Genomic DNA, 20,493 nt, shown 5'->3' with positions numbered 1-20,493 from the left:
GAAATTCAGCACAGCAGAGCCCCTACCATGTGAAAGCCATTCCCCCACCTCCAAATAGTACACTAACTGTGCAAAATTCTACATTGCAGTCAGATTTCTGCTGTCCAGCAGTGATTTAGTCACAGCATGACTCTAGTGTCCTCAGAATCCACTGTGGTTGTTTGTGGCACACACATGCATACTCACACAGGCAGCTAATTTTAACCAAGTGAATCTTGAAGCAACACACCCCAGGCAATGTGCTGCAGCCTGAGAATGCTGATGAGAGAGGGGATTTAATAAGAAAGCACAGAAGAAAGAAGTCAGCAATCAGCAGATAAACCTTGCTCTAACTGAAACAAACTTCTGAAGTAACTAGTCTTTGGGTTATGCTGGCTTCCTTCCCAGTGTCAAGCTAGGTGAGGGAAATCCTACACACCAGATGCCTGTAGCTACTGCCAACTAAAGTATCAAAATCTGATGATAGAGCAAAGCCCTGTGCAGGGAGACTAGAGTGAACAGATATACTCATCTGTGTCTGTTTTTGTCTTTGCAACCTCAAAAAAAAAAGTGAGAAAAGAACTGGTTGCAAAGAGGAAAGAAAACAAAATCCAAAGAAAACAGAGCAAGTACAATCAATCGGTGAGGAACGCCACTGTGAGAGGCTTACTGAGAGAGAGCTGTTACCTTCCTTGCTGCTGAGGCTGAAGAATATCCAAGAGAAGCTGCTTCACCCCACTGGGTGACAGCTGGTATAAATCTATGGGGGGCATCTCCCCGGCACGGATCTGCAGTTCATACTTCATGGCGTGCACAATCCACCTGAAAAATAAAAACAACCATGAACTCAATCTTTATTTTGAAGAACCAAGTAGGAACAAGAAATACTGGTGAGTGAAATCACCTCTATCAAGACAGGCAGGAAGAGAAAATCTCATATGAAAGGATTGTACCAAACCTGTAAAACATGTAACACAGTTAAACAAACTCAGTTAATATTGTGTAGTTCACTAAAGCTGAAACATCTTCATGTTTTGCTGTTTGCTAGATGCCATAGGAAGGAGTTTTGAAGGATGTAAGACAGCTTTGTGGACTCCAAGGAAGCTGCTGTAAAAACACGCACAAAACTGTACATACCAAAAGACAAAAACCAATACAAAAACCTGCATTAAACAAATACTACATTTATGTAACTACACAATACCTGTGCATGCAGCTGAAAATAAATTATTTTTCTAACTCATCACACAAAGCCATACACAAAAATATAACATCTCTATATTCAAAGTATAATAGACATGTGAAAAACATCTATTTATAATATATTTTCAAGGTCAGCAGGAAAAGTCATGGCCACAGTTTTTTGGGATAAGGAAGGTATTTTGATTACTATTTTTGGAAGGGCCAAATGGTTAATACAGGGGTAGGCAACCTTTTTGAGCCGGGGGCCAGGTTGCTGTCCCTCAGACAACTGGGGGGCCGAAGCCAAAAAATAAATAATTAAATATTTTTTTAAAAATTAAATATATAAATAAACCAGGACAAATGTAGGACAAAATTTTCAAATGGAAGACACTTTTTTTAAAAAAAAATGGAGGACACGCGAAAAAAACTTGCTGATTTTTTAAAAAATGTTAATATAAATGCATGTTTCTGAGGCTTCTATAGACAATTGCCCCCCAAAGGCCCCGACGGCAATCGGCGGCAGGACCGAGCTGGGGCCGGTCCCAAGGCCTTGCCGGGCCGCGGGCCGCAGGTTGCCTACCCCTGGGTTAATACATACTACTATTTCAATTTACAGCACTGATAAAAGAAGGCATTGAAGGAAAAATGGTGAAGGAAGCTGCAGAAAGGTGTTTTGTGTTTTTTTTTTTGCAGGACAATGCACTTGCTACCAGTTTTGGCAAGACGATGGATGTTTTGAAAAATTTGGGGTTTCAGATCATCCACCCTACTTATAAGATCTTGCTCCGTCAGGCTATTTTCTGTTTTGAAACCTTAAAAAGAGTTTGGGGGGAAAAAAGGAATTTTTCAAATGACTCAGAGGTGACAGAAGCAGCAGATCAGCATTTCAGTGAATTGACATCAGAATGATTTGGGAAGCATTAAAGAAACTTCAGAAACAATGAGCCAAGTGTGTTGAATTTTGAGGACGATATGTGGAATAGCATGTAGGTTTCATTGCTCCTTGGTCAGGCTGAGAACTTTTCAGCATCCACTCATATGTTATAGAAGCAGAGTAACAACACACATTACATATTGGTGGATGGATGCATAGATATTTATAGATGATTTGATTGGATAATACAGTATATGGCTGTATTTGGCACAGATTTATAATTATATTGTTAATTTTGAATAATAAAATAATAATAATAATAATTTGTCTTTCAAAACAAACAGCTTGGGACACTTTAATGTATGTGTGTATGTATGTATGTGCTGTACTATACCTAAACAAACTAATGTGGACAATCAACAGCTCATATAGAGATGAAGGAAGTATTTAGAAGTACTTAGAAAGAATCAATATAAATAATTACACTAGTTGTCAATAGTCTAAACACATGTTTGTTTATCTATCTATCTATTTATTCATTCATTCTTGCCCTATATCAAGAGATCTCAGGGCAGCTTACAAATAGCATATCCCATATTTAAAAAACAACATAGGGTAGATTTCTATGCTTATTTCTTAGTTTAGATTTTTCACAAGTTAAAATATTAGATAATTAACTAATCTTTAAAATGTGCTACTTTACCACTAAGCTTGCTTCTCCTCTTTAAATAAAAAACTTAAGTAAAAATATCCCAAGTCTACAAATTATTGCTCTGGAAGGTCCACTCAGAACACAGCTATGAGGATACGGCTGAAAAGTCTGATAAGATGAGATTTGGTGAGTCAAACATCTTCAGCACAATTCTCTGCAAATCCATAAATGGAAGAATGAATGTACTGTTTACTTGGACTGTTTAATGGGCTATTGAAATTGCTTGAAAAGCTAGCACCCAGCTGTTAAAAGACACTACCATTTAGATTAAAATGAACTTGTCTGCTTAGTGGAGCATATATGGACTACATCACTTAACCTCTGCTTTACTGAACACTCATTTGAATTTGAGTTTTTTGTTTACTGTTTAATTAGCCTCAACCAGTGAAATACCTTTTCAAAAGGCATTGCTATCCCCACATCTCCATCTGTGGTTAAATGGCAAAATGCTACTCTGGCATCAACCACAATATGCCCCAGGCACACAATGTTTCAAATTAATTGTGGTTTTTTTTCCTGCATGAAATTCTGAAATTAACTAAGAATAACACACAGCATTGATTAGAATGTGAAAAGACATCTTTAGCCTCTTGTTTCCCAAATTGCCGGCTCAGGTATGTATTTCTATCATCATTACATTTTAAATTTTTCTTTATTATCATCATGCAATGTATGTAATGAAGATACTATACTATCTACTTGTTGCCATTTCCACAGCACAAATCTTATTTCTTCACACTAACAAATAGTGCTGGACCAGTACTGGGATCAAAATGAAATTTAGATGCAGTACAGACCGCCCAAAAACGGCGGTATGCAGGTGCCCATTTTAACTCTGGAGGGAAGCCCCAGCCGCCAAACAGCGTGATGTCCCTCCGGAGTAAAAAGAACCCAGTACTTCCGGGTTACATCGCAAGTGCACCATTGCATGACGTAACGGACATGCAGTGACGTACGGACACTGCATGTCCCTTACATAAAGATGACGGCGCCCGTGTGGACAGGATGCCATCATCAGGCCACTGCCCACACATAGTAGGGCTCAGGACTGCACAGTTGGTACACGGTCCCAAGCCCTACTACTGCTGCCAGGACACCGCTTCCTGGCAGTGTGTACCAGGCCTTAGACTGTTGGAAATACTGGAAAGAAGCTGTTTAGGACTTTTCATTCAAGGTAATTTTTCTTCCTCTTTTATACTGCATTGCTCACGTTTATGCCTTCAAGACTGTCTTAGCAAGAGTAATGCTATTCCAAGAGCTGTTAATACTTGCTTGATAAATCATCCATCAGTAGACACCGTATGACAGTATACACAGAAGCTGAATGAATAGCACTAAAGTGCATTCAATGGCAATTTTCTTAACTCTAAGCAAGCAGAATAACACACTATTTAGCTCCATTCTTCAACATGATGTAAACCAGTCAGCAGATGTAAGCTTTGAAGGATCGACTTTATTTTCTAACAGAACTATAGAAGGCCCATCTATTGGAACCAGGTATAAAATAGGAGCTAGATGAGAAGAGGGAGCCACACATGCCCCAAGAATTAAGGAACAAATTGCACTCATTATACGCATATGCTGAAAGCAACGCCGGAAGAAGCTGCACCGTGCGCCAGAAGGAATAATGGCATGCGCACCTGTGGTGCATGTGCGCCGCCGTGCCACTGTGCCACCGCATGAGCCCCATTACTTCTAATGGGGCTCAAGCAAACGCGGAATTTGTTTTAAGCAGAACAGATCCCCCGCGTAAAAGAAAGGACCACTGTACATAGTGTACCCCGATACAGAAATGTTTAGGTACCTAAACAATTGCATTTCAGTCAGTCAAATTAAATGATCAAGGGCAGTTTGCACTAGAGAAAGTCCTTGGCTCCTCTCATGTCAAAGGATTAAATACAGATTTGCTGAAGCAAAATTTAATGGAGATTAGAAAGGGAGGGACACAGTGAAGAAACAACTTCCAGGCTCAATTGCGGTTCTGGTCTTCCCTTCAGACACAACAGCATTGTGCTGATGCAACAAATACAGGATCATGTTTCTTGAAAAATCAGCCTCAGTGAACCAGTTAATTTATGGACAGAGAGCGAGGGAGAGAGAAAGAGAGAGGAATTCCACTCATTGAAGTATTCTCCATCTCTAATGGGTTACATGAAATGTTCTACTACTATAAAAGTTAAGGTAAGAAATGGCATACATGCACCCCTTCCAAACCTTAAGAGGCACTGTCCGCAAAAAGGGAAATTGACTGACAAGGTCTGGCTAGAATACATTTGATTGGAATTCTGTATAGTAATGGGCTGTCAGGATTTGGATCTACTTCACTAAGAAAGCTGGCACACAAATTAATAATGAGACACCAAATCTAATAATTATCAAGCCAGAATTTCTGGGAGAAGGTTAATTTTGTTCACTGGAGCGGATGATAATGATGAAATGAGGGTATGGAATTAACCTTGGAACAAAGAAGGAGACTGGTTTTCAGACATGAAAAAATACAAAAAATGACAATTTTAGTGGGGGGAAGAGAGTTAATGAAGGTTTTTTCTTTTTTTCATATACTTCTGGCCTGTCTTTCTTATACACTGGAATTCAAACCAGTATACAAGGGACTCCCAGGTTGTCTGTCACCTAGGCATTGTCCAGACTCGGGATGGAAAACATATTCATTATTCATTCCAAGGTTGAAAAATAGGACTCCCAACAACTGGGCAACCCACAGCTGGAAAAAATAACTGCCGTTATTAATACCCATATGTCAGGATAAAACAGTGACACCCATAGGCTTGATCTAGACCTTTTCAGCTTCAGCAAGGTACCTGTATTATGGGATCCCAGAACACATCCTTAAGAAACTCTAAACTATTCTCCAATATGCATCACCATTTAAATGAAGAATTTGTGCACTGCAGCTGGAGAAACTTTCTGCTCCCTATAAAATATATTTGATTCCTATTAACAAAGCTATTTTTAAAAATCATTTTGTTTACTTGAAATGTGCAAAACAAATTAACTGAAATACAGTATTGGGAAGTAACATTGCTACCTATTTTTATAAAAAGAATTCAGCAATGGTAACTGTACAGATCATTACCTATTTGTGTTCAGGGTTTAAGTCTGAAGCTATCAGACCAAAATTTTATCCCTCTGTTTAGTGTGTCCCCTTAAGCAGATACTGCCCCTGTGCACTGACACTCTTTACAAAAGCCTCATTATCAAGTTGTCAGAAACAAAGGTGGATAAAGTGAAATTGCAAAGGAATTGAAATTAAAGCCTAGATGAACTTAGCATGCTACCTGCAAACTGAAGAGTTAACAAGCTGACTTCTGCATTCCACTCCTAATTAACACCTAAGTAAGCATTCAGTACCTAAAAGCAGCTAAACAGCTTGTAAGAGGAAAAGGTGTGCCCCTTAACAGCAACCAATTAACGTGCAAAGGAGAATGAAGTACATAATTCATCTCTTAGAAAAGCAATAAAACAATTTCTGGAGCTTCTATAAAAACATTTTTAATGTGTCTTGTCGAGCCCTCCTTTTTACATTTTGTTCTCTAAAGCCGTTTGTGTATACTCACACACAAGCATGCACATATAGTTATGCACACACAAAGACAGATCCATAAAGCCTATGGCAATAATAAACATATTGCCATCTTTAAGGTGCTGTAAGGCTCTCTGTTCCATTGAGTGTACAGCAAAGCCATCTGTTGCAATGAGTCAAGCAGTAAGGAGGATGTTCCATACATTTCTTTAGCTCAGACTGTTGAAAGGTTACCTCTTTGGATTAATACTCCCACAAACACCGAATCAGTATAACCAAGCTAGCAGGGAGATTCTGAGAGTTCAATTTATATAAGAGAAACAATTTTACTAAACCTTTGTATTTAATGGGACTTGACCATCCATGGATTTTGGTATCTATGGGGGGTCCTGGATATCAAGGACCCACTGTACTAGATAAAAATGAAGCAAGGAAGTCCTAGTCCTAGTTCTTGATATATTAACTTTTCCCCAAAGTATGGATTTAAAAATTAATAAATAACTAGTCATATCAACCCTAGAATATTCTTGGGTGTGTGCTGGAAATCAACTATTACCCATTTTCAAGTCTATTTTCTTCTGTAAAATCAAGGATTTAAAAATATAAATTACATTTAAAGAATATGCCGTATCTTATCATTTATTATATTCATGTGGCTAAATGTACCTATTCAGGCCATTAAGCAAAAAAAGTAGTGCTTCTCAAGCAAAGCAGGTAGTGTAAACAGGAAAAACTAAGGGCTTTGTTTATGGAAAAAGAGAAGCACGTGTCGATTGTAGGGCCTAAGGAATCTCAGAAGAAGAGACTGTTATCTGATGGAAAGAAATTTAAATTCTGCCTTTGAAGGTAAACTAGCAATAAGGCCAAAACATCAAAGGCAAGAAAATATAGCACCATAACGTTCTGAAAAACAAACATCGCTATAAAATTTTGTTTACGGCTTTATAAAATGATGCATTTATGCAATACTGTGACTGGGAGGCTTATACTGCATGTTCTGGGCTCTTTTGGGGCAGTCACACACATCCTCCTCTACCTTGAATGCTGAAATCTGTGGCACTAGTTCTGTCACCTCTGCTGGGAACCCAAAGCTTTAGCTGTGTGAGGCTGAAGGAATAAAACTGGCAATCTACACATCACTCAGATGGCTTACTCCTACAAAAACTGACAGGGAAGCACCCGTTTAAGCACATATCTGTTGCCTTACGTAGATTGTGAATTGCAGCCTCTGTGTGAAATGTAACTGCAATGGAATATCCCATTTCTAATTGCCATTGCAACTAATTTAGATCAAAAGATGTATGCAAATAAAGAGAAGATGTATTGTTTTCAGGTTTCTGCTACCTTTAGGCAACTAGAAGCCCCAGATACAGGCCCCAGGTATGCTATCCATAATTTAATGCTCTCTATTGCGCTGTCAGTATTTCAGGATAGAGTGTCGATAACTTAACAATTTAAAGTGTCATTGGGAAAACAGCATACACACAACACTAGATGAGAGCATAAATTGCACAGGATTTGCTACAGTGAACATCTGATGGTTGGGGGGGAAAGCACCTGCCACGCAAACCTGGGCTTTACTCATCAACAGGATTGCTTGTCTCTCCATCAGTATGAAAAAGGAACACTGGTTCCAACCTGTGAAATGTTCATTGTCAGCAATATACAGTGCACCTACTTTTTATGCAGACATGCCATACGCGGCTTTCAGCATATGCTGAAAGCTGCGCCAGAAGAGCCCGTTGCGCACCCCGGAAGAACTAATTGGCCATGCGTCCATGGTGTGCGCACATCGCCCACCACTGCGCGCCATGGGCGCGAGCCCCATTACTTCCTATGGGGCTTCAGGATATGCTGATTTCCCCTTATGTGGAGGGATTCGCCATTGATCCCCACATAAGGGGAGGGCGCACTGTAGATGGAAGTATCCTATATCATGCGTTGATTCCAAATAAGCAAGAAAAACAGACTCAAAGGAGTCACCGCCAGAGGGAGCAACCCTCACCATTCCTCCGTCAATATTATAGCCGAAGATGCAAAACAAATTCAGAGAGCACTGAATGAAAATATACTGTATATACTTGACTATAAGTTGACTTCACGTATAAGCCGAGGGTAAGTTTTGGGGTCAAAATTATGGATTTTGATATGACCTGTGGATAAATTGAGGGTAAAATCTAGGGGCATATAACAAAGGATCTAAGGGATGATTCAAAGGAAAACAATGCCAAAGAACTTACAAAATTCTACATATAGAGGGTACCTGTATTGGCCCGTGGATAAGTTGACTCAGGTTTTTTGGGTCAATTTTTTGACTAAAATTTCTAGACTTATACATGAGTATATACAATAAGTATAATAATAGAAATTACCACAAACTCAAACTAAAAGTAACTAATTACCACCCTTGCAGAGCCAAGGGAAACAGCCTCCTCAGTTCTTGGGAGGGGAAGGTATTTCCACCTACATAGCTGAAAATGAACATCTCACAGGTAAGAACCAATGTTCCTTTTTCCAGCGATGGAGGTGGAAACATCCTATAAAAGTTCCCTGACCAACAGATAGGTGAACTGAGGCATATCACTTATGTGATAACCACAAGATGTGTGTCTTCCAAAGGAAGCCTCTTTTAATTCAAGGCAACCCAACAGTCATAGCATGTAAATGTGGAAGATGAAGGCCATGTCACTATCCTACATTTAAATAAGATGGGTGTGATTGTTCAGTTCAGCTTTTGCCTCTTCTTTCAAAAAGGCAAGCACAATAAATAAATGCCTTGACCAAATTCCCTCCAGGGAGTGACTGAAAACTCCAAACTAGGGGATGATGGGGCAGATGGAGAAGACTCCCCACACCTGGGAAATCTTGGGAAATCCTTTCAGTCTGAGTGGATCATGGAGGAAGGAGAAGAGGAGGAGGAGGAGGAGGAGGTGACAGTTGGTTTTGGTGGGGAACTCTCCACTTGTACTTTGGAGGGAACTGAGGTCTCTTTGAAACTGGCAATGCAAGCCAGAAGCAAACTTCTTGGGTAAAGCTTAATCCACAAACATAGGATTAGGAATCAGATCACCACTCACCTCTTCAGATCTGCCTCCTCTCCCTCTCTCTCACTGCCCAAACCTCTTGCAGGGTTTGATGTTTGCAGTGGGGCGCAATCTGGCCTAGACAGATGGTTCTCCCTCCTCCGGCCACACCAAGATCCTCTTAGGTTCTCCATCTCACCACCCAAACCCCTAGCTGAGGTTGGTGTCTGCAGTGTGGCGCCATTTGATAAAGGACAGGGGGATCGCCCTCCTCGACCACGCCAATTCCTTTTAGGTTTTCCATCTCACTGCCCAGACCCCTTGTAGGAGTTGGAGTCTGCAGCAGAGCACATCTGGTCAAGAACAGAGGGATCTCCCTCCTCCGGCTGCGCCTGGGCTCTCTGGCCTTTTAGCCCCTTCAGCCAGACATGGCTGGGCTATCTGCTTCTTTAATGCTGGAGCTGGGCCTAGTTGCCTCACAGCACAGCAGCTACTGAACTGTCCTCCCTGTTTGGCTTTGTTTCAGCAGAAAAGGTTAGAAAGTCAAAAGGATAGAGCAAGACTAAAGAAAACATACCTGTTTTTGTAGGTAGTTATCAAGGCAGGAGACAACAGATCATGAATATAAGAAGAACAGAAGAAATATTAGAAGAAATATTGAAGCCTTTACGGTAAAATAAAGGAAGGAGGAGAAAAGGAAAAACACAGCCTATTTGGTGCCAAAGCAGGAAAAAGACGGAGGGATGGTGGGGGTTGCTCTCTCTGGTGGTGACTCCTTCAAGTCTGTTTTTCCTGTCTATTTGGAGCCATGAGATGGAATCAACCCATGATACAGGATTTTTCCACCTCCATCGCTGGAAAACTTTTGATTGACTGATTTATCTTTATAGTCTAGATCAACCGAAAACAGAAACAACAATCAAGGGTGAATGAAGAGAGAGAGAACTCCTCATAGCAGAACAGAATGAAATTTCATCAATTAAATATCAACTGGAAAACCACCATCCTTTGCCAACTCAGGTGGCAATCTACTGCACAAGTGGGAAAGTGTGCACTATGGGTCGCATGTGGCCTTCAAATCTCCAAAATATTATTTTCATTATTTTTTGCTTAAAAAGAACCCTTCATGTCCCTTACAGAGTTTTGGTACTCTGTGTCATTTATGGGAGAGGAGTGTCATTTGTTGCTTTGTCTCCCACATAAAAAAAACATTTAGGCCCATCCTGACCAGCACCTTGAACTGTTTCTGGATGAGAACAGGAGGACAGTGCAGCATCAATACATTAGGAGTAATGTGCTTTCCATGAAGTTATTCAAGTGGGGAGGCAGGTTGTCACATTGTGAACTTTTGCTAATATTAATAGTCTCAATAGATGTCTTCCTAATTCACTGCCACAAAATGTAGTGATGCCAGCCTACTTAGACAGCTTTAAAAGGCAATTAAAAAAATTCATGGAGCACAGGTCATCAATAGTTTCTAGTCAGGATGGCAACATTTATTTTTATCTAATAAAGATCCTTCATGCTCTCTACAGGTCTCTGCTACTCTGTGCCATGAATGGGAGAGAGTGTCATTTGTTGTTCTGCATGGCTTTTCCTATGAAGAGTTTTCCCTGTTTTGTTTGTGGGAGCTTCCCATACTTTAAGTGGCAAAGGGCAACCAGGTGTCTCAAACATTCATGCCATAGAATAAAAGACTGGTCTACTGACCCTACTCGTATCTTCAGCATGCCATTAAATAATTCAGGGGAGTTGGAGATGATCCAGCCAATATGAATGACAAGTTCTTGCTGAAGAACAGCTTCCCTCTCATCCTGCAAATTACACTTGTTGTAGATGATGTCCTTAATTGCGCTTGGAGACAAGGGATTAGATATAATTTCTTCTTCCTGGCCAAATGCCCCAAGAGTCACCTAAAGGAATACATTAGCAGCAATTAGAGTTACAACCTGAAACAAGAAAACAGTAAATTCATTATACCTTCTTGACTCAACTCTCTGTGTTTGCACCAGCACCAAATAGAGGGGAGGATACTGTAATTAGCTTGGTGAGTTAAATTTACAACTGATGAGTAAATGGAGTTTTGCATGCCTCTTTTATTTTCTAATAATACAGCACTTTGTAACAAAATGCATCACCTTTAAAGGCAGAATAATGATTTGGCAGACTGTTTGTTCAGAAAGAGATTTGGACTGCCTTATTACTTCTTTATGATTAAAACTTCTATTGGGCCTGTACAGTTCACAGACTTGGCCCCATGAAGTGCTTCCTCCAGGCATATATGTCTCTAGAATTTTACTCAGCCAAAATTTTCCTTCAGCCCTCGGTTCAGTTTGGTGGTGAAGGACACAAAAGGTGAGAACAGTTGAAGAAGGTATGTGTAGCAATTCAAGTTAAGTCTGTGTGTCATACAAAGCAGGCCCAGTTTTGCTGCCTAAACCAAAGGACAAGATAGCAATTCCTTCCCATATATACTACCCATTTAGCAGTTGAATATTGTTTCACCATTTGTAATTGATTGCCATTCTCTGTTACAACCTACTTGTCTGCAGGAGATAGAGGGAGCAAGACTGTTTGTGTGACATATACATTTATGTCCTTCGATAGAGGAAAATGGCTAGTGATGCTAACGTTCCTCTTCTCCCTGCATGTAACATATGAGATTAAGGTCTCACTCTGCCTGATGGTACGGCCAGCTCTGGTGCCATACAAATGAGATGTAGGAAATGTGTTCCTAAAACTTTAATGTTTCATTGGTGCGCTCAATAATATTTTCTCTTCTATGTTTTAACCTTTTCTATAATTTTACATATCTATTTCTATACATATGCACATCCCTCTGTCTTTGGTCAGTGTTGTCTGTCCCTTTAACAAAGATTACCCATTCTCTCCAACCCCATACATTCTCCATCAGCATCCCACTTTAGCTAAGGTTAGTCATTATCTTATGCACCAGTGTTAACTGTGGAATTGTTAATGCTAATCAGCCTTCTCTCCTAAACAGGAACTAAAAGTGAGATGGGAGCACAGAATCCCATAGTCACTTTCACTAACTATTGCCAAGAGACAGGCAGCATTACATCTTCACTGGTTCATTAACCCAAGCAGATGAAACAGTAAGTGATCCAGACAAACACAGCCAAAGCAGATGACAACAAACAGTGCCAAACCATGTCACAGAAAAACAGCCTTATCACAAATCACTATACAGTAATGTGATAATGGAATCCACAAGGACGGCTTGAGATGGAGAAGGCCTCTGAAACCACACTGCTTCCCATAAGGGCATCCTGCTAATATTATATGCACAGTTTTGCAAATACGCCTGCTCAAATGTCATTTCTAGGAAATGCTTTTTTGGTTCAGAAATGCCTGAGGTGCCTATCAAATGCAAATAGAAATGACTCTCTGTTTTCAAATCATTTACATTTCTTTTATCTTAATGGACTATCTGTACTTTTGATGTGATAAACTCTACAAAGTCTGGACTTTTAAAAAGTTATCAGAGTACTGTAAAAAAACTTTTAGCATATTCAAGTGAATCAAGTTTCAAAAGACGTGTCTAAACCTGTGTGTCTTGATAACACTGGCAGAGACTAAATTAACAGCTAAAGTTGATTTGGTCTCCAGAAATTGACTGAATTAGCATGCCAAAAGCTGTATCACTCCCTTCCTAGCATTTGCTTTGAAAAGGTCTATGGTGCTGATGGAACAATGACAGATGCCCACCCAGTCCTGGGAAACTGCTTTCTATCACATGTCAAGATATGAGTATTAAAAACCTTCCAAGATTTAAAATATCACCAGTGTAAATATTACCAGTGTAAAACTAGTGGAAGTATTTGAAGGTCCTTACAGTTTTTTCATGAGATGCATGTTCTTTTTGTTTGTTGTATATGAATTATAAATGCATGTTACCTTTCTGTATTCAACCACAGCATAATGCTACAAATTCTAGAACACACGTAGCAATGGCAATAGTATTTACATTTCTATACTGCTAAATAGTGAGCTCAGCACTCTCTAAGTGGTTTATAATCTGTAAACCAATTGCCTCCAGCAATCTGGGTACTCATTTTACTGACCTATGAAAGGATGGAAGGCTGAATCAACCTTGGAGCCCTGGGATCGAATTCACAACATTGTGGCTGCAGTACTGGCATTTAACCACTGCACCACCAGGGCTCCTTATACGTAGGAACCTAAAGTACCTAATTCGGTGTAAATAATATTTAAATTGGATCAACAGTATATATCAGAATCAGAATGCACAGATCCTAGTCAATAGAGAGAAGACAAAACCTTGCAATAATAACAAAATTGCACATCAAGGATGCCCAGTATTACAAGACAAAAAGGAACGAGGAGGCATGGGATTATCTAACATGAAAATATATTATCACATTTGCGGTATGCCTTGGGTAAAAGAACGGATAACATTAGATAACAAAAGATTACTGCAATTAGAAGGTTTCAATATAGACCTTGGATGGCATGCCTTCTTATGCTATAATAAATTGAAAATGAATAAAGAGTTTGGAAATCATCATGTAAGGTGATCCTTATTGAAGATAGGGATGAGATTTTTAAAAAATGCTTGTGCCCAAAAATATCACTCTGGACTTTCCCACATGAAGCATTCCATGAAAAAGAAAATCTACTTAGAGACAATTGGCTAATCTATAAAGTATTACTAAAATAAAAAGAAGGGAAATACCAAATGAAAAAAAAAGGAGGAGCTAAACCAAGAAGATGTAATATGCCACTTGTTTCTATACTGCCAACTAAAAGAAGGATTTAAAAGAGATAAGAAACTCGAAAGCATAGAGACAAGTAAAATAAAATTAGAACAATTACTCGGGTCAGAAAACAAACCAAAAAATTCTATCACTTGTTAATGTCATACGAGAAACTATCAAGAACAATATGGTAAGATGGGCACAGCATGTTGGCCATCCAATACATTTAGAGCAATGGATTAAATCTTGGAGAATAACCAACAAGTTCACCAAAAATCATTACAAGCTTTTCTAGAGATGGCATCTAACACCAGCAAAGATAGCCAAAATGTATAACAATCCAAAAAATATTTGTTGGAAATGTGGGCAAACAAATGAGACCTTCTATCATATGTGGTAGAAGTGTGATAAGGCTAAAGAATACTCGAGGGAAATTCACAAAGGAATAACTGAAACACTAAAATTGAATTTTCCTGTAACCCCAGAACCCTATCTGTTAAATATGCCGACCAGTTTAGGAAGTCAGACAGAATAAGTATATGGATGTATACTTCTATATGCAGTAACAGCTGCTAGACTGGTCTACGCTAAGAAGTGGAAAGACCAACAAATCCCGAATATCGATGATTGGATCTTAAAACTAATGGAAATGGCACAGATGGATAAATTAACAATGTACCTAAGCAATAAGACCCTGCAAACCTATGAGGATGAATGGGAAAAAATAGCTAATTTATGGACAACAAAGATGAAACAATAATAAGAGAAATACTTAAATTACTTTACAGGATGTACAGAGGTGTATATCAAAGGTAAAATTAACAAGAGATTATATAGGATTTAAAAGCAGATGTTAATATAACAGTATGAATATAGATATGTAATACGATTGCACTTTGTTTTTGTTGTTGTTGTTACCTATAATAAAAGGTCAAACTTGTGAGAAAAGTATAACTAATATTTAGGCTCCACTCAGTGCTGCTTAACAAGACTTGGATCAGAGATAGGGAAACTGCAGCCCATGGACCCAAGTCTCTTTTTTGTGTGTCCTCCAGGAACCCTAGAAAACCCAGACCCCCAAAATTTCAATTACCCCCAAATGGACAAAATTACACCAAAACTGCATCAAAATGCAGTCGTTTTTCTGCTTTTCTTGCCATAACCACCTCGAAAAACAGCTGAAAATCAGTCAAAATGGAAACTAGAAATGAAGTGACCAGAAATAATGCAAGAACATGTGCATGTGAAACTGCCCCGCTTACTCCTGCACAGTTGTGTATCTCAATTTAGATGTTCAATGAATGTCTGGAGATCCTGCACTCTTATATTTCTGTTTTACAGTGGTTTTGGATGGGAATTTGTTTCAGGGAGTGGAGAAGATTCAGCAAAGGAGCAAATTCAATTTATTGTGTCATGAGGTAGACAGAAAATGGTTCTATATTTGGGGATTTGCAGCATTAGTTTCCTAATCCTGGAGAATTGCAAACTTTACTTTAAAACATAGCAATAAATAATCACTGCTTTGCCATTCTTATTATCTTTGCATCTCCGTTTCGCCCCCCCCCCTCCTCAAAATGTTTTGCCTTCTGCTTCCCCCTCCCCAGCTTCACAATGAACACTATAATTACTGTGAGGCAGAGACATGTCTTGTGCTTAGGCATACTGTACTCACAGTAATACATATTAATAAAATACTGGCTTACCTCCAAATTTAGACCCAACTACAGCAGACCCACTCAAATGAATGGGATTTGTTTGTCACCACTTATAATCCAATTTGCTTTATGGATAGATACAGTGAAGGAGCAACATTAATACGTTAGCTATGGGAGCTACTATGATACTTGTGCTGGTTTTACAGAATAGAAACTTTAGATCTGATCAAGCTAATTTTTAAAAGCTTTATACAAATATCATGCAAGTGACTAGAAATCTAAACCTCATAATTTTTCCTGATTAATATTTTGGAAGAATACAGACTTACCTGTTTGCCCTGAACTAAAACATTAGTAATAGATGGTGCAAGGCTGTCCACTAGTTTACATAAAAGACTTGCTGCGAAGCGCACAACAGACCTGAGGGCAGAAAACAGAGCAATCCAGCTAGAAATCAAACACTAGTTTAATGAATTCAAGAATCGGATTGAAATGTTGTTGCCCCAGTTGATCCATCCTGAAACACTAAACATTTCAATAAACATATGATATTTTGAACATGAGATGTGTCTTCATAGAAGATCTTTTTTTGAGGAGAGGCTAAATCTTTAATTATTTAAGCACTGAAACAAGCACACTTTAATTGCTGTGCTGAGAACATGATCTGAACTCATTAAACTGCATTTTGCATTATAAGACATTGCTGTTCTGTTCTCTAGCAGAACATGGCTTAATAAAATTACACAAGCAACACAAATTTTATTGCTTCAGACCTCCTTAACAATTTGCATTCAGTAAAAAAAAAATGCACATGGGTATTTGAGATTTTCTGAATGCTCAGGCATTTTCAACCAAATTGCACTATCCCATTTTTGTAAAGGAAACCAAAGTGTTCAAGGGATTCATGGTTCTTAAATAACTTCCTTACAAAGCAGACAAACATTTCTCTGTTTGCAATGTAGAAAAGGGCATGCACAACAAACATCATTTGACAATCTCCTCTACTGAAAAACAGACGCAAAATATTCCATTCTTATCACATAGAGAAAATGAGACACTTTTTGGTAGCTCACTTGTGAAAGGCAGCAGTTTTTAATGGTGAGTTCTAATGGTCTGATTCGTGTGGTGACCAGCTCAGCTCATCAAAACATGGATATTAAAACATGTGGCAAAACATGGCAAAAAAGAGATATCACAGAGTTGATCAAAATATGATGAAAATTAAAATTGATCTGGTGATTACGCAGACAGTGAAAAGACAGCATGAAAATTACCATATTTATTCCACGGCTTTTTATCTCTGCTTCTTAGCATTAGTAAAAAAAATACTTCTGGTAAGAGGTAAATTATATGTTTCAAGCAACATGCTGTCAAGTATTTCTTGCTGTGCTATATAGCATCCTGTGGCAAAATGTAATCAATGGAGTGCAAAATATCAAACTCTGGAAACTTTCAGAACTATCTAGACTAAGGATGAGCATAGTGCTCCAGATGGTGTTACAGTGCTACTCTCAGCAATGCTAGCCAGCATATCTAACAGTGAGAAACACTGGGAATTGTCCTCTAATGTTATCTGAACGGCTGCACGGTTATCAATAGATAACCCACATCAGAATGTGGCTAAAAACTCATCAGAGACAACAGATAATGTAAGAGGAACATTTTATATATGTGTGTACATATAAACCCAAGGAGACCAAGGTTCAATGCCCATTTGGTCATGAAACCCACTGATGACCTTGGACAAATCATATGCTCTCAGCCTCAGAGAAAGACAATGGCAAACCTCTTGCCAAGAAACCCCCATAAGTTCCTCTTAGGTCGCCATAAGTCAGAAACAACTTGAAGGCACACAACACACACACACACACACACAGAATGAGAACCATGTAAAGTGCTGGGATTAAAAAGGGGCTGCAGCTTTATAAGACTGATTTTGTAATAACATAGATACTACTCAAAAGAAAACCTAATATATTTTTGTTTCTGTTTTCTGAAGTAGCAGGGATGCAGCAGAACTGAGTGTTTCACATTGTCTAGTACTGGCTTTGTAACTGAAACAATAATTAATCAGGAGAATTAATGAATGAGCATGTGACATTTCACTAAGTTAGCACAAAATTCATCAGCCAAATTGACATTGACTCCATGACAACAAATGCACACACTCTTTAATATCAAGAGCAAAGCATTTTTTTAAAAAAAGACACATCTTCCAACATAAGCAATACCACCAAAAATACAAATAAGCCAGCACACCTCAAGCAGCACTGTTTCAAACCTTGGTGCACTTTACCTGCTTCCCATGGACTAGCAGAGTTGTAATATGAGGGGCTAAAGAGGCAGAAAATTTCTGATTGCATGCCGCACTGCAGCGTATCACCAACCTAGATATGGCACAGAACAATTTCGAAAGAGGAATTCAGAAGATGACTGTTTCTACACTGATCCTGCACAAAATTTATTTAGTGTTCCAGGTATTCTGGAGAGGCATTTCCAAAAAGGGGGTTGAAGCCAGAGAGTCTGAAGTTGAAAGATCTGTTAGGCATGCAGAACTAAGAGTGCTGTACTACTTCAAACATCTTGTTATGGAAATTTCTACTAACAGAACTACTGAGAACTAGAGTGGCTTGACTATTGGATTCGGGGAGAACAGGGTTCAAATCCCTGCTTGGCTATGGAACTCACTGTGTGACCTCAGGGAAGTCACAATCTTTCTTAGAGGAAGGCAATGGCAAATCTCTTAATAAATCTTACCAAGAAAACCTCATCATCCCTTTGGGTCTCAATAAGTTGAAAGCAATATGAAGGCACATAAATACTATAAAGCTCCATTATGGGCACACGTTTAAATGTGCTTGTGGGGTTTATAAATCATAGTTAGACCAGATTTTCCCACCTGCTATAGGCCTTAGGACCTGCTACAAGCCCCATTTCCCCCAAGACCCCTTTTCAGGGTAAACCTCCCCCCCCCCAATGAGGCTGTGCTTTGTTTTAAGGGAGAATAATGCCCCCTGGTTATGAGTCTCCTTTTTAAAATAATTTTAAAAATGAGCAGTGGATACAAGGGTTTCTATGGGTCACCAAACCAGAGAGGAGGCTGCATGGACACATAGCCCACCTTTTTTCTAGATGTTGTGGAATACATTCAACAACCCAGCTGGCATGGCCAGTGGTGAAAGGTATGTAAGCCAACACATGGTAGGGACCAGGTTTATAAAAACTGCATTAGACAAGGCCTTGATAACTATATGAGACTCCAGGTAAAGAGATAGCATCCCTCTGAATAAAGGATGCTGCAGACAGACATGAAAAAGCTGGCCAGCAGCATCGTGTTGTCTTGGAAGTACCCAGAGGCATCTGGTCAGCTACGGCTGTAAACAGGGGGCAGACAGACCAGTACAGCAGTTCTTATAATCCTAGCCACTCATTGGATTACTGAGAGCATATCCATTTCATTCGATCCAGACTGAAACATATTTCCCAAAGATGACTGCTAGACTCCTTTTATGACACAGCTGGAGAGGAGCAAAGGAGATACAGTATTTATCAGGAGCTCTAAGCAAAGCCTGATGGTTGCAAAGGGGGAAAAGACTGTTGCGTGGCTCCTCTGTTTCAACATGTACTTGCTAAAAATTTGTAATGATACTGAGGTGAAGTACTGACATGAAAAGCAGAGTATCAAAGAGATCATAACTGGATGGGAATAGCAGGTGACTTCAAAAAATAATAGATCTTTTTTAAAAGCTTCATAAATGTAATTTAACAGCTGACTAATTTCTAGAGCCCCAAAAAGGACCCAGAAATCATGAGCATTTTAACAGCCCTTTTAATAGTACAAATTGCCTATTACAATAACGCATTGTTTCTGAGTTGTGTTCCCTCACCCCTGCACTCTAACTCTACAGTTTAATTCCTCAGTTTGGTTGCTCTTTTCACAATCCCAGTACATTTGAATTTCCAAGCATCGGGGATCAAGAGAAAAGATTTCTAATGTTCTAACCAGGATTTAAGACCCTATTTTATTTTTCCTGCAAATGAAGCACTGGATGATACTACAGAACAGGATGAAGCATGACATTTTATTAACATTCAAGCGTTAGAATCCTAAACAATGCAGCTCTTGTGAAATTAGCCTAAACATGCTGAATTTAACTGGAAAAATGATATGCAGCAGAGAATTCAAAAATGGCAATGTGACAATATCAATAGGAAGCAGAAAGATAATAAAATACAAACCAGAGCTTTTTGCTGCCAGCTTTTCGATATATTCTTTCAATATGATCAGAGACTGTACCTAATTCACATATAAAATGAACATGACACAAAAAGAAAGGGAGAGTTATTCTATAGATTATAATGGACTTGTTATGTACATTTTATGCCACTGTCTAAGGTCAGGTCAGCACTACCTATTATGCGTAAGACAACAAAGAACTGATTTTTCCTACACATGTTTATACAGGTGTTTAAATATCAGTGTTTATGTTATTCACTTCATAGGTTTCCAGGTGAAAACAACAGTTGTGGCACTGGATTTCTCTTAGCAATAATAACCTGCAGTGTCACCTTTATAGCCTATAAGCAAATAGACAGTTAACTAAGAAGGTTGTGTAGAACTGGAAGTCAAAGGGGTTCCTGGGTCACAAATGCTAGCAGACAGAACACAAAGATCTGTGAGTCCAATGAAATGAACCCCCCAGTTCAGCAAACTGGCATCTGTGGTTATGACTTCACCCAGAAGGTCTTGTTGCGGCACTCCCAGGGAGAGATTGTGATTGTCAA

At 39.0% G+C, this 20,493-nt stretch overlaps 1 protein-coding gene across 9 annotated transcripts in view; it reads right to left on the bottom strand.

Annotated features, from left to right (window-relative positions):
* PHKB (phosphorylase kinase regulatory subunit beta) overlaps positions 1-20,493 on the bottom strand; it is a 124,510-nt gene that overhangs the window by 9,363 nt on the left and 94,654 nt on the right. For 7 of the 9 annotated variants that reach the window (XM_089540718.1, XM_089540720.1, XM_089540724.1 and 4 more), the window contains 4 exons: positions 19,948-20,005; positions 16,038-16,128; positions 11,025-11,227; positions 667-801 (listed from right to left, as the gene is read on the bottom strand). In XM_089540718.1, the coding sequence (XP_089396844.1) occupies positions 667-801; positions 11,025-11,227; positions 16,038-16,128; positions 19,948-20,005 (487 nt within the window). Of the gene's footprint in view, positions 1-666; positions 802-11,024; positions 11,228-16,037; positions 16,129-18,004; positions 18,096-19,947; positions 20,006-20,493 lie in introns of all 9 variants that reach the window. The other 2 variants (XM_089540719.1, XM_089540723.1) reach the window with 1 other exon arrangement.

This window comes from Sceloporus occidentalis, unplaced genomic scaffold (assembly GCF_023333645.1).
Source record: "Sceloporus occidentalis isolate IW3139 unplaced genomic scaffold, rSceOcc1.0.p SCAF_10, whole genome shotgun sequence".
In the NCBI taxonomy this organism is placed as follows: domain Eukaryota; kingdom Metazoa; phylum Chordata; class Lepidosauria; order Squamata; family Phrynosomatidae; genus Sceloporus; species Sceloporus occidentalis.
The sequence above is the reverse complement of the archived record's forward strand: the minus strand, read 5'-3'. Positions and strand labels throughout refer to the sequence as shown.